The sequence below is a fragment of the Thalassophryne amazonica genome, chromosome 18 (genome assembly GCF_902500255.1).
Source record: "Thalassophryne amazonica chromosome 18, fThaAma1.1, whole genome shotgun sequence".
Taxonomy (NCBI): domain Eukaryota; kingdom Metazoa; phylum Chordata; class Actinopteri; order Batrachoidiformes; family Batrachoididae; genus Thalassophryne; species Thalassophryne amazonica.
Window position 1 is genome coordinate 49,699,113 of NC_047120.1, and position 13,033 is coordinate 49,712,145.

Consider the following 13,033-nt stretch of genomic DNA (forward strand, 5'->3'; position numbering starts at 1 on the left):
AACACGTGAACGTTGCTCAATATGCCGCAAACATGTCATGTACATGTTCCACTCTGTGATCAAATCGTACCGATGCGTGTCATGACGTGCCACACATGCCATGTCACGCACCATCATGCATCAATGCGCATCAACATCAAAATTGTTTGCGAGTAGGTTGCACAACTTTCACTAGTTCACGCATGTGGCACAACATTTATGCATGCCAGATTTTTTGAACATTTCAAAATTCTCTTTGCGCACTTGCATGCAGCCGCGCACAGCTTGCACACAGTTAACAACGTGAGCTTACTCACTGGCACTCCAGATTGGGAGCCGGTGTGGGAATTAAATTCGTACAAGTGTCAAGGCACTAGACACTTTTAACAAAGTAAAAATCCTGTTTATAAAAAAATTAATGAGGTTCTGTTTTTGTGGATGAACAAGGGACCACGATAACCACCAGTTATATTGGTATTTGAAAACCAATCTTTGTAATTAATTACAAAAAGGGGGTGGGGTGGGGGTATGTCCATTATTGTCACCGTGAGATTTTAATAAACCCATTTGCCATTTTATGCTTTAATTGCATTCGATTCCAACTGCAATAAATCAATACACCAAAATATTCAAACTATAAGTGCATCAAAATACACTATAAAATATCATAAAAAATAATGCATTAAAATTTTAATGAATTCTGTTTACAAATGCCAATTTGATCTAATTTTTAACTGGTCCACTGATTCAAAAACTATATTATAAAATCCTACAAGAAACACTGTTTGAGAACTGCAGCCTTTCCTTATTAACTTTCTGAAATACAAGTAAATTAAATATTGTAGACAGATATGTGTATGACTGCTCAGGTTACTTCACCATAAGTTGTAATGTTATATTCTACTATAAGTTGTCAATTAAGTATATATCTTTTTAAATTGACTCCTTTACGGTGTCAACTCTCGTGTGTAATCACGTTCTCGCTGGGGAGGCTGAGATTTCGTTGTCAGTGTAAACAAGCGTTTGCAGCAACTTGTTTGCAGCATTGCATCGTTATGGAGGTGAGTTCAACCAAAATAAGTATTTAGGTGCTTAACTAAGATAACTGTGATTCTTTAATGTGAGTTTTATTTTTTAAAAAGTGTGTTGTTGCTGGGGTTGTGTGTCATGAACCAGTTCTTTTTGGGTATTCTTAAGAAATTATTCAATCCATCGACATCATTTTTTCTTAACGATTCCCTTATTGGTCCTTCAGCGTGGCCGTTGTTTTTGGGGGTGTTTGTCAGGAAAATGATCATTTCTTCACATTGATTACAGACCCTGCAGTGTGTCTGTAATCAAGAGTTTCTGCAGCGCGGCTTTGCTTAGAACCTTGAACCAATGAAGCAGTGCTTCGATCTGCTGCTTTGTTGGTTCTTGGTTTTATTTTGCTTTATCTTAATTTTCCCCTGCTAAAACCCTAAAGAGCATATGTCTGTGAGTAATATTTACCTTTTTTATGTTAAACTGACCTGTTATGGTCTTTTGAAACAGTTGATAGATGTATTCTATAACTTAAAAACGCGACTGATGCTAACGCTTTAGCATGTCTATGTCATTTTCAATGTTAACGTTACCATTAAGCTGAGCCATTATCAAGCCTCCCTCTCTAGCTAGGATTCTGGGATACTCTAAAACCATCAATACAAATAAATAAATAAATAAATAAAAATAATAGACATTTAAAATGCATCTTTAACTTCTTCATCAATGACATATTTCAACTTCCAAGCTAATTTGAGATACATTCATCAGAAAAGATGCTTTTTACATCACAACACATGACATTTTGGCCATTTGGCGGAAGCATATGCACTTTGATTAATGCCTGTCTAGTTTTTAATTTAGGCGTGGAGCATGCAGATGTGATTTGAGCGACACACCAGAGACATAGTCAGCAAAAAAAAAAAAAAGATGAGGAAGAGAAGCTGTGATGTGAGTGAAAGGGCAGAAGATTAGAACTCTGTACCTTCTGGTTCTTGGCAGAGACACGTTGATAGCAGCATTAGATAAAGAACTCCTGTGCACGTTACACCCGTCCATATGACCCGGCCCCGTGACAGTGGCCCCATTAAGTGCTTTTTCACCATCTTCAGCACCACGCTTCACCAAGCATCCACCTGCACAAAGACGACAGGAGGGAACCGCATTAACACGGGTCACTTCTTTTTACAGTAAAGCAGCAGCAGGTAAGTCACTGCAGTCCTATTCATGAAAAAAGATTAAGAAAGAAATAAATAAATAAGGTGCAGCGAATGTGAAGTCCTTTTTCAATGCTGCAGCATTCGCTTCTTTTTTTTCTTTTTTTTTTTGGCAGCGAAACGAACAGAGCCAGATTTTGACATCTGCCACTGAAAGAAGCAGCAGGCGTCGCGCCGAGCTCCCACCTTCTCATCGAAGTAATCAAAGTGTGCTTCCCGTACAGCCGGAGCGCACATCCTGAAAAAATGTCAAACTCAATATTAATTTTCCACTTTACAACTAAAATCTTTGATCATTCTTCTCGCTTGTGCATCAAAGCATACGGTGGTTTCACAGGGACAATGAAGTCAAGAAACACGTGGATGACGATAGAGGATGAAACACCTTTGCAGCGCCAACAACAGGTCAAATCCTGCAGAAGGAAATGTGCCAGATCTGACGCTTGGAAGCACGTTTGGTTTTGAAACCTCACCCGTGTGCGTGCATATAGGTTTTCTGCATGTGTGTCGGCGTCGGTTGTGGGTAATTCCATTTGGTATGGTGAGCATGTACTGCTACAGGGAAAATAGGACTCCTTTGATGTTCTCCATCAAAACAACATTTGTGTCTGCGGTGCCCACAAACTGTGCTTGATTACTTTGCAATAATGCAGCACAAACTCACAGGACATTCACTCTGCCCACTTATTTGCACATATTTAGTGAGCTCAGATGACCTCCAACAGAAATCAACTTCACAACACAAGCGAGATACACTTTTGCTGTACTTTTTCTTTCATTCATTCATTCACTTTCTATACACTCTTACTCCAATCGAGGGGCACAGGGGGCTGGAGGAGACACAGGGCAAGAGGCGGGGTGCACATCGGACATGACGTCAGTACACTGCAGTGTCTTTTTCATGCATTGACGTAAAAGACAGAAGATTTCTTACATTCACATTGAGGCTTTCAGGTTTCAAATCCCGCAAAACCTCAGAGAGGTCGCCGTGCTGCATTGAGAACTGCATTGAGAAGCTCTGATCACACTGCACTTTAACCCTTTGGGGTCCAGGGGCATTTTTTGGACAGTTCACTCGCCTGGCATAAATGTTTTATTATTGCTGTTAACAGCTCTCCCTGCATCCCACAATCAAGTTTTATGTCTCTTTTTGTTTTCAGGACAACCTGTGCTTTCAGAATATATATGTTTTGTGTTTTTGTATAAGTTTAATAAAGGTAAGTCCCTTCGGCTGCTCCCTTGTTTGCACTCGGGGTCGCCACAGTAAATCTGAGGTGGATCTGCATGTTGAATTGGCATAGGTTTTACGCCGGATGCCCTTCCTGTCGCAACTCCACATTACATGGAGAAATGTGGCAGGGGTGGGATTTGAACCCGGAACCTTCTGCACTGAAACCAAGCGCATTAACCAGTAGGCCACCACCCCTGTTGTGTTTTATAAGTTTAATAAAGCTTTACAATCAAAAATAACCAAGGAAAAAATAAAGCGAAAAATAATTTTCCACACACATTTATTCAAAACACACAGCAAACTATAATAAACAACTGTTTTCACACTTTACAAAGGTAATTTGTGGTCTTGTGTGAAAGACTGTACAACAAAAAGGTGCAAACAATAAACACAAATGCACATTTTGAACAATATATACAAAATGGTCTATGCAGTTTGTTGTCCAATGATATGGTAAACAGTGCTTTATGCCAAGAAAGCAACAGAGTAATCCAGTAACATTCACATGCAAACAAGTGGAGCAATCCTGATAGTTACACACTCTTTGTTTGAGCACGTGAGATTGTCATCAGAGGCTCTCCGTCTGCTTCACTGATCGCTGTGCATAATGGCGCAGGGCGCATTTGGAGCCCAATAGTATGTACTCATCGGAGCACCCAGGGGTTATTCAAATGGGCCAACTAGTAAAACATCACTCCTGAAAACGATCTTTGGCTTTTCACGTGAGGTGAATCTGCCTCACAATTGGATTTTGGAAAACCATGTGATGAACCAATTCTGATTGGACACTCACATTGCGCATGTCATCACACAGCTTCTATGAGGAGTACAAAGATGGCCGATGGCTGGCTCGAAAGTCCGCGGAGTTAACTTTTCAGCAAAACAAAAGTAAGTTTCTATCTCGTATCATGAACAAGTTATTTATAATTTAGTAAAGCTTGGTCTTAGCCGTCGTATACGACGGACACGGACAACAGCATTAACACTGCAACATCAAACTATTTTTATATTGTGCCTAAAACTCTCGTGAATATATTCTCTGGGTTTTTAGACATAGTTATTGCGTTTGTTTTATGTAAACATGTGAGCATAACAGGCTGTCTCTCCGTTATTTTCTATGGGAGCCGCTATGAGCTACGCTCGCTTCCTGATCATGTCGTTCCGGGGGAAAGTGAAGTTTGCTCTTTAACGTCTTGATTATTGTTCTTTACAACACTGTTTGTCCTCTTTGTTCCAGACTAATATATATAATATGTCTGAAATTTGGTTTGTGCTTATTAAAGTCCACACAGATTAAATGTAGCAGACACGGATTATTTGTTAAATGGTAAATGGACTGCATTTATATAGCGCTTTTCCATCTGAATCAGACGCTCAAAGAGCTTTACAAATAATGCCTCACATTCACCATGTCAGGGTGCTGCCATACAAGGCGCTCACTACACACCGGGAGCAATAGGGGATTAAAGACCTTGCCCAAGGGCCCTTAGTGATTTTCCAGTCAGGCTGGGATTTGAACCTAGGATCTTCTGGTCTCAAGCCCAATGCGTTAACCACTAGACCATCACCTCCCCCCTCCCCTTTTGTTATAATTGTTACAAGTTTTCAGGGTATCATGCAGCAGTCTCTTATTAACGTGATGAAAAGCATAAAAAAATTACATTTTTGTAGTATAATATTCATTTACAATTGTCATTATGTGGATTCTCTATGTTGTTTTGACTGCAGCGACTCTCTGGCGCACAAGGGATTATGGGATATCTGAAAACCCCGAATGAACAACCTTATTGCTTTTAAATTTTCTGCACAAATTTCATATGTGTGTCTTGGGCTGCTCACAATAAAAGACCATACATATTTCTAATCCAATTAGATTGGTCATACTAACAATAATAAAGATAAAATACAACAAAATACAACAAAGAACTGTCTAACATGCAAAACGGATGATGGAAGTAAGATTTCCTGCAGATGCGAGAAATTTCCGCACATGCCCAGCGGTTCTACAGAACTATGTTAGTAGCTCTACAACAGAATGCAGTAGGACTATTAGATTACTCGTAGTAATCCAGTAGCGCCTTACAGCTATCAGTGCTTGTCTCCGTGTAGCGCTACTGTCGTTGATTTTTAATTTCTTTGGCTACGACACTCAACAACTCCCGGAATTTTGGACAAAATTCAGAAAGTCAATACAAGTTCCACAAAAAGATCAGCAATTTTATATTGTTAGAGATTTTTTACAAACCCTCTCAAAAATTAGTAGTCCAGCAAGAGACTGTTTACCACAACGTGGTGCAACTGGATTGTCACTATACCCGTAGCCAAGTGTTTCTCAAAGTGTGGGACATGGAGGCACCTCAACTGGGACATGAAGGTTATTTAAAATAAATAACTGTTAAGTGGTGCTGATTTGCTCAGTTCCCCTGGTGGAGATGGCAGTGGCAGAGCCCGTTAAATATGGCCCTTCCCTCTGAAAAATGATGGCGCTGGCTGACCGGGAAATTGTAATTGTGTTATTCTACTAAATCCCAGCAGTGACATCGAGCTCTCACAGGGGCTTGAACTTGGAACTCTTCCAAATGAAGTGTACTCTTTGGACTCACCGCTGCTCTTAATTGAGTATAAAATATTAAACTCTTGTGCGCCGATCTCTCCGCAATGGCAAGCAGGTGTGGTGGACTGTGATCAAGATGAGACAGGCTGTCAGAGGAAGCCTGCAGAGGAAACTGGTACAACACCCCCGACACTGGAGAAATATTCTCTCTGCCAAATGCAGCACAGAAGGAGAAGGTATATTTTCTGTGCTGCAGAATTTTTATGAATCACCCAGGAGAGTGCTAGCTCACGAATTCAAAACGATTCAGAATGGCCAGGGCCTTGCTGATGAGTTATGTGAATAATTCCAAATGTTTTTCCTTCATCTTAGGTGCATGTCTACTGTGAGAGACATAATCTAAAAAAAACAAAACAAAAAAAAAAATCCGGAAATCACAATGTATGATTTTTTTAATAATTTCTTTGTATCTTACTGCTGCAAATAAGTATTTGAACACATACCAACCAGCAAGAATTCTGGCTCACACAGATCTGTTAATTTTTCTTTAAGAAGCCCTCTTATTCTGCACTCTTTCCCTGTATTAATTGCACCTGTTTGAACTTGTTACCTGTATAAAAGACACCTGTTCACACACTCAATCAATCACACTCCAACCTGTCCACCATAGCCAAGACCAAAGAGCTGTCTAAGGACACCAGGGACAAAACTGTAGACCTGCACAAGGCTGGGATGGACTACAGGACAACAGGCAAGCAGCTTGGTAGAAGACAACAACTGTTATGATTATTTATTAGAAAGTGGAAGAAACACAAGATGACTGTCAATCTCCCTCGGTCTGGGATTCCATGCAAGATCTCACTTTGTGGAGTAAGGATGATTCTCAGAAAGCTCAGAACTACACAGGAGGACCTGGTCAATGACCTGAAGAGAGCTGGGACCACAATCACAAAGATTACATTAGTAACAGATGATGCTGTCATGGTTTAAAATCCTGCAGAGAAGCAAGGTCCCCCTGCTCAAGCAGCACATGTCCAGGCCCGTTTGAAGTTCACCAGTGACCATCTGGATGATCCAGAAGAGGCATGGGAGAAGGTCATTTGGTCAGATGAGACCAGAATAGAGCTTTTTGGAATCAACTCCACTTACCAGGTTTAGAGGATGAGAACAACCCCAAGAAAACCATCATGGGGGTGGAAACATCATACTCTGGGGGTGCTCTTCTGCAAAGGGGACAGGACGACTGCACCGTATTGAAGGGAGGATGGATGGGGTCATGTATTGCAAGATTTTGCCAAACAACCTCCTTCCCTCAGTAAGAGCAGTGAAGATGGGTCATGGCTGGGTCTTTCAGCATGACAATGACCCCAAACACACAGCCAGGGCAACTAAGGAGGGGCTCCGTAAGAAGCATTTCAGGGTCCTGGAGTGGCCTGGCCAGTCTCCAGACCTGAACTCAATAGAAAATCTTTGGAGGGAGCTGAAACTCCAAACCTGAAAGATCTAGAGAAGATCTGTATGGAGGAGTGGACCAAAATCCCTGCTGCAGTGTGTGCAAACCTGGTGAAAAACTACAGGAAACGTTTGACCTCTGTAATTGCAAACCAAGGCTACTGTACCAAAAATTAACATTGATGTTCACAGGTGTTCAAATACTTATTTGCAGCAGTAACATACAAATAAATTATTTTAAAAAATTATACATTGTTATTTCTGGATTGTTTTTTTTTTTTTTAGATTATGTCTCTCACAGTGGACATGCACCTGAGATGAAAATTTTAGACCCCTCCATGATTTCTAAGTGGGAGAACTTGCAAAATCACAGGGTGTTCAAATACTTACTTTTCTCACTGTATATATAAAATTGCTATTGTCTGGCTACAGCCCTCAGCAGCCTTATTGTGACACCAGCCATTAATGTTGACACAAGGGAATAATGCCATTCTGTGTATTTTTATATTGCATAATGTGAAAAAATGTGGTAAAACATGTTGAATTAATTTAATTTAATCTAATGTATGGTTAAAAACAAAAAACATACATTTGTAGAAAAACAAATAGAAATGTTGGTCAGTGACATTTACAGGCTATAGCATGTACCTACCTGTACAATGATTATTTAAAGTAAAATGAAAATAAATTGCATGACTTGTCAAACTTGACAAGTAGACTGTTTCCTTTCATAATAATAACAAAAGTGCTCTGAGAGCACAATATCCCCTGCTGGCAAATGCTGCATTGGTACAAGTACTTGCTACTTTCTGATAACATTTCAGGGAATTGTACCAAGTTTCCTGAAATTCCTCCTAAAAATGAGAGAGGAATTGATTTCAGAATGTAGGCACTGACTCATGACACTGGCAGTATCTAGCTTTTCTAATTAAGGGCCATAACTCTGCCAAAATGTGTCAATCTTGTACAAAATTACAATATGTATAATATCAACCTATAACAACGATTTGTACCAAGTTACATGAAATTCTTAATACAAATGTGAGAGGAGTTGATTTCAGAATGCACGCACCGACTCATCACATGGCAGTATCTAGGTCTGCTAATCAAGGGTCCATAACTCTTACAAAATATGTAAATATTGCACAAAATTACAATATGTGTAATATCAACCTATAACAAGGATTTGTACCAAGTTACATGAAATTCTTAATACAAATGTGAGAGGAGTTGATTTCAGAATGCACGCACCGACTCATCACATGGCAGTATCTAGGTCTGCTAATCAAGGGTCCATAACTCTTACAAAATATGTAAATATTGCACAAAATTACATTATGTGTAATATCAACCTATAACAAGGATTTGTACCAAGTTGCATGAAATGTTTTACTAAAAATATGAAAGGAGTTGATTTCAGAATACAGGCACCGACTGGCAGTATCTGGATCTGCTAATCAAGGGCCTAACTCTGCCAAAATGTGTCAGTCTTGTACAAAATAACAATATGCATATGATCAACCTATATGAAACTGGCAGCATCTAGGTTTACTAATCAAGGGCCATAAATCTGCTAAAGTGTGTCTATCTTATACAAAATTATAATATGCATATGATCAACCTATAACAAGGATTTACACCAACTTACATTATATTCTTACTAAAAATGTGAGAGGAGGTGATTTCAAAATGCAGGCACAGATTCATGAAACTGGTAGTATCTAGGTTTACTAATCAAGGGCCATAACTCTGCCAAAATGTGTCAATCTTGTACAAAATTACAATATGCATATGAACAACCTATCACATTGATTTGTACCAAGTTACATGAAATTCTTAATAAAAATGTGAGAGGAGTTGATTTCAGAATGCAGATGCCGACTCATGAAACTGGCAGTATCTAGGTTTATTAATCAGGGGCTATAACTCTGCCAAAATGTGTAAATATTGTACAAGATTCCAATATGCGTATGATCAACCTATAACATGGATTTGTACCACGTTACATGAAATTCCTGCAAAAAATGTGAGTACAGTTGATTTCAGAATGCTTATACCCTTTTTGGGAAGGATGGATGGTAGACAGACAGACATCACCACGATATAAATCCCCCTTTGTACCTTCAGACAGCGGGTGATAGTAGTAATAATAATTATAATAATGTCCTGCAATAGACTGGCACCCTGTCCAGGGTGTACCCCGCCTCGTGTCCTATGACTGGGATACAGAAAATGAATGACTTAATACTAATAGACTTGAGTCCAGAAGATCATGGGTTCAAATCCCCGCCTGACTGGAAAATCACTAAGGACCCTTGGGCAAGGCCTTTAATCCCCTATTGCTCCCGGTGTGTAGTGAGCGCCTTGTATGGCAGCACCCTGATATCGGGGTGAATGTGAGGCATGATTGTAAAGCGCTTTGAGCGTCTGATGCAGATGGAAAAGCGCTATATAAATGCAGTCAATAATAAGAAAAAGAAGAAGAAAAGGAAAGAAGGTGCTTATCCCAGGATTCTGCAACATAAAGCAGATAAGAGTTTATGACTCCTTCTGGACGGGATGCCAGACAAGTATCCGTATTAATATGAGACAGCATTACACCCTCAGAGAAAACTAAAAACCTGCTAAAATCATATCCACAGAAAGGTGAAAAACGTGTGGTTTCACTCTAATGTTCAGTATCTTTCAGAATTCTAATTTACGCAGGATCCTTCATACCATCTGCAGTCAGACGATGCTCTGATGAAACGGTATGATGTGTTAAAATGCCTTTCATGATCACAGGATCTTCAATCTGCTGCCATAATGAGTTTTTGTTTGTTTTCTAAACAAAGAAGGATGCAAATATTCTGCTCATATGCGCAAATTCATGATAGGAACTGAAATAAAAAGCATGTTCTGGGTAAACAGCTTTCCAAGCAGTCTTCATTCACTTACAGGTATCCTCGAGGCGCCCTTTAGCCAATCACAACATACCGCAGGTGGAAGTCATTCCCGCATCAATTTTATCACAAGTTTATGTTTGTTTCGTATTTTGTGAACACTTCATGAAAGAAGCAAAGTGAAGGAAAAATAGAATTTAGAGCATCATAAGATGATGCTGAGGATGATTCTTGAGAAGTACTTTGAAAACAGGGGCTACGGCGTCGAATCAACAAGCACCTAAAGTCAGTCTTACGTTTCCTGTAAGTCTTCACCAGGTTTGCACACACTGTAGCTGGTATTTTGGTCCATTCCTCCATGCAGATCTCCTCTAGAGCAGTGATATTTTGGGGCTGTCACTGGGCAACATGGACTTTCAACTCCCTCAACAAATTTTCTATGGGGTTGAGTTCTGGAGACTGGCTTGGCCACTCCAGGACCTTGAAATGCTTTTTATGGAGTCACTCCTTTGTTGCCCGAGCAGTGTGTTTGGGATCATTGTCATGCTGGAAGACCCAGCCACATTGCATATTCAATGCTGTCACTGATGGAAGGAGGTTTTGGCTAAAAATCTCACGATACATGGCCATGCTCATTCTTCCCTTAACACAGATCAGTCGTCTTGTCCCCTTTGTAGAAAAACAGCTCCAAAGCATGATGTTTCCACCCCCATGCTTCACAGTAGATGTGGTGTTCTTGGGATGCAACTCAGCATTCTTCTTCCTGCAAACACAGCGAGTTGAGTTTTTACCAAAATGTTCTATTTTGGTTTCATCTGACCACATGATGTTCTCCCAGTCCTCTTCTGGATCATCCATATGCTCTCTGGCAAACTTCAGATGGGCATGGACATGTGCTGGTTTAAGCAGGGGGACACGCCTGGCACTGCAGGATTTGAGTCCATTTCTGCGTAGTGTGTAGCCTTTGTTACTCTGGTCCCAGCTCTCTGCTGGTCATTCATCAGGTCCCTCTGTGTAGTTCTGGGATTTTTGTTCACCGTTCTCATGATCATGTGAATGTTTTTATGTTCCAGCTCGGAAAACTAATCATTTCTCAAATTCCTTTGTGCCTTCGGCTATTAAACTGATGAACTCTAAGGGGACTGGGTTTTTTTTAAATGTCGTATAACTTTTATTGTTCCACCAGAGTTCCACTTGTAATTGAAATGGATGGTAGTATGTTGTGTGTATGCGAGAACTGTTCTGGAATGCTGCAAATGAATTGCCCTCTGGGATCAATAAAGTTTTCTGAATCTGAATCTGAATCATTTTGACCCCACGGGATGAGATCTTACATGGAGCCCCAGATCGAGGGAGATTATCAATAGTCTTGTATGTATTCCATTTTCTAACAATTGTGTTGTGAAAGTGTAGGGACACGGACTCACAACAGGGGGCGCAAATGAACGGACAATGGAATAAGCCAAAATATAACAATTTAATGTTGTGAATGTGCACAACAGAGCAACAGACAACACAATTGAGACCAACAGTCAATAAGTCACGGTGACGTGTGGGCAGGCTCGAGGATAGAAGACGCCCGTCCAGAAAAGAGCCGGATCCCACACGCTTTCCACTGCCACTGGATCTGAAGCACCCCGGAGCCACCAAGCGCTGGGTCCCCAGGTGGCCACTACCTCCGGCTGTCAGATCGGGTACTGCTGGCAGGAAGAACAGACAGGTGATGGTGGGTGCGTGAACACCCAGCAAACAGTCAGAAAGGGTGGGAAACACCTCCACCTCTCAATCATAGTCACACAGGAACAAAAACGTGCAGTGCCTGAAGGACTACTTATCCGAGGAGCAAAGACGTCATCTCCTCCCAGCTTCCAGCTGCTGACCAGTCAAACAGGTATGCCTGCAAATGTTCAGAAAGTTGTATGACACAAAACCACGGCTGAGTGTTTACCTGATCGGTAGATGATTTCTCGGCAGTGAGGTGAAGATGCTGCCCGGCTTTTATGGAGATGTGGTTGATGATGATGAGTGACAGCTGGTGCTTGTTGATGAGTGATGGCTGTCACTCCCGGTTGCTCCGGCGCCCTCTCGTGCCTGAAGCCCGCACTTCAGGTAGGGCACCCTCTGGTGGTGAGCCAGCAGTACCTCCTCTTCAGCGGCCCACACAACAGGACCCCCCCCTCAACGGGCGCCTCCTGGCGCCCGACCAGGCTTGTCCGGGTGACGGGTGTAGAAGTCGGCCAGGAGGCCCGGGTCCAGGATGAAGCTCCTCTTCACCCAGGAGCATTCTTCGGGTCCATAACCCTCCCAGTCCACCAGATACTGGAAACCCCAGCCCCATCGACGGCTGTCCAGGAGCCTACGCACTGTCCAGGCCGGCTCCCCATCAATGATCCGGACAGGAGGCAGCGCCGGTCTGGGAGTGCAGAGGGAAGAGGTGTGGTAAGGCTTGATCCGGGAGACGTGGAAAACTGGGTGAATCCACAGTGAAGCTGGCAGCTTCAGCCTCACTGCGGCCGGGCTGAGGACCTTGAGGATTGAGAATGGGCCAATGTAACGGTCTTTCACTTTCTGGGATTCCACTTGTAATGGGATGTCCTTTGTTGACAGCCAAACCTCCTGCCTGGGCTGGTATGCAGGAGCCGGGGAACGCCGGCGGTCTGCATGGGCCTTGGCCCTCATCCGGGCTTTGAGCAGG

The 13,033-nt window shown here is 41.7% G+C and overlaps 1 protein-coding gene across 1 annotated transcript in view; it reads right to left on the reverse strand.

Moving 5' to 3' along the window:
* The window catches only part of LOC117530861 (protocadherin-15-like), a 520,141-nt gene that overhangs the window by 443,730 nt on the left and 63,378 nt on the right, over positions 1–13,033 (reverse strand). The window contains 1 exon segment of the mRNA XM_034193803.1: positions 1,988–2,138. Within this exon segment, the coding sequence (XP_034049694.1) occupies positions 1,988–2,108 (121 nt within the window). The 5' untranslated portion in view covers positions 2,109–2,138.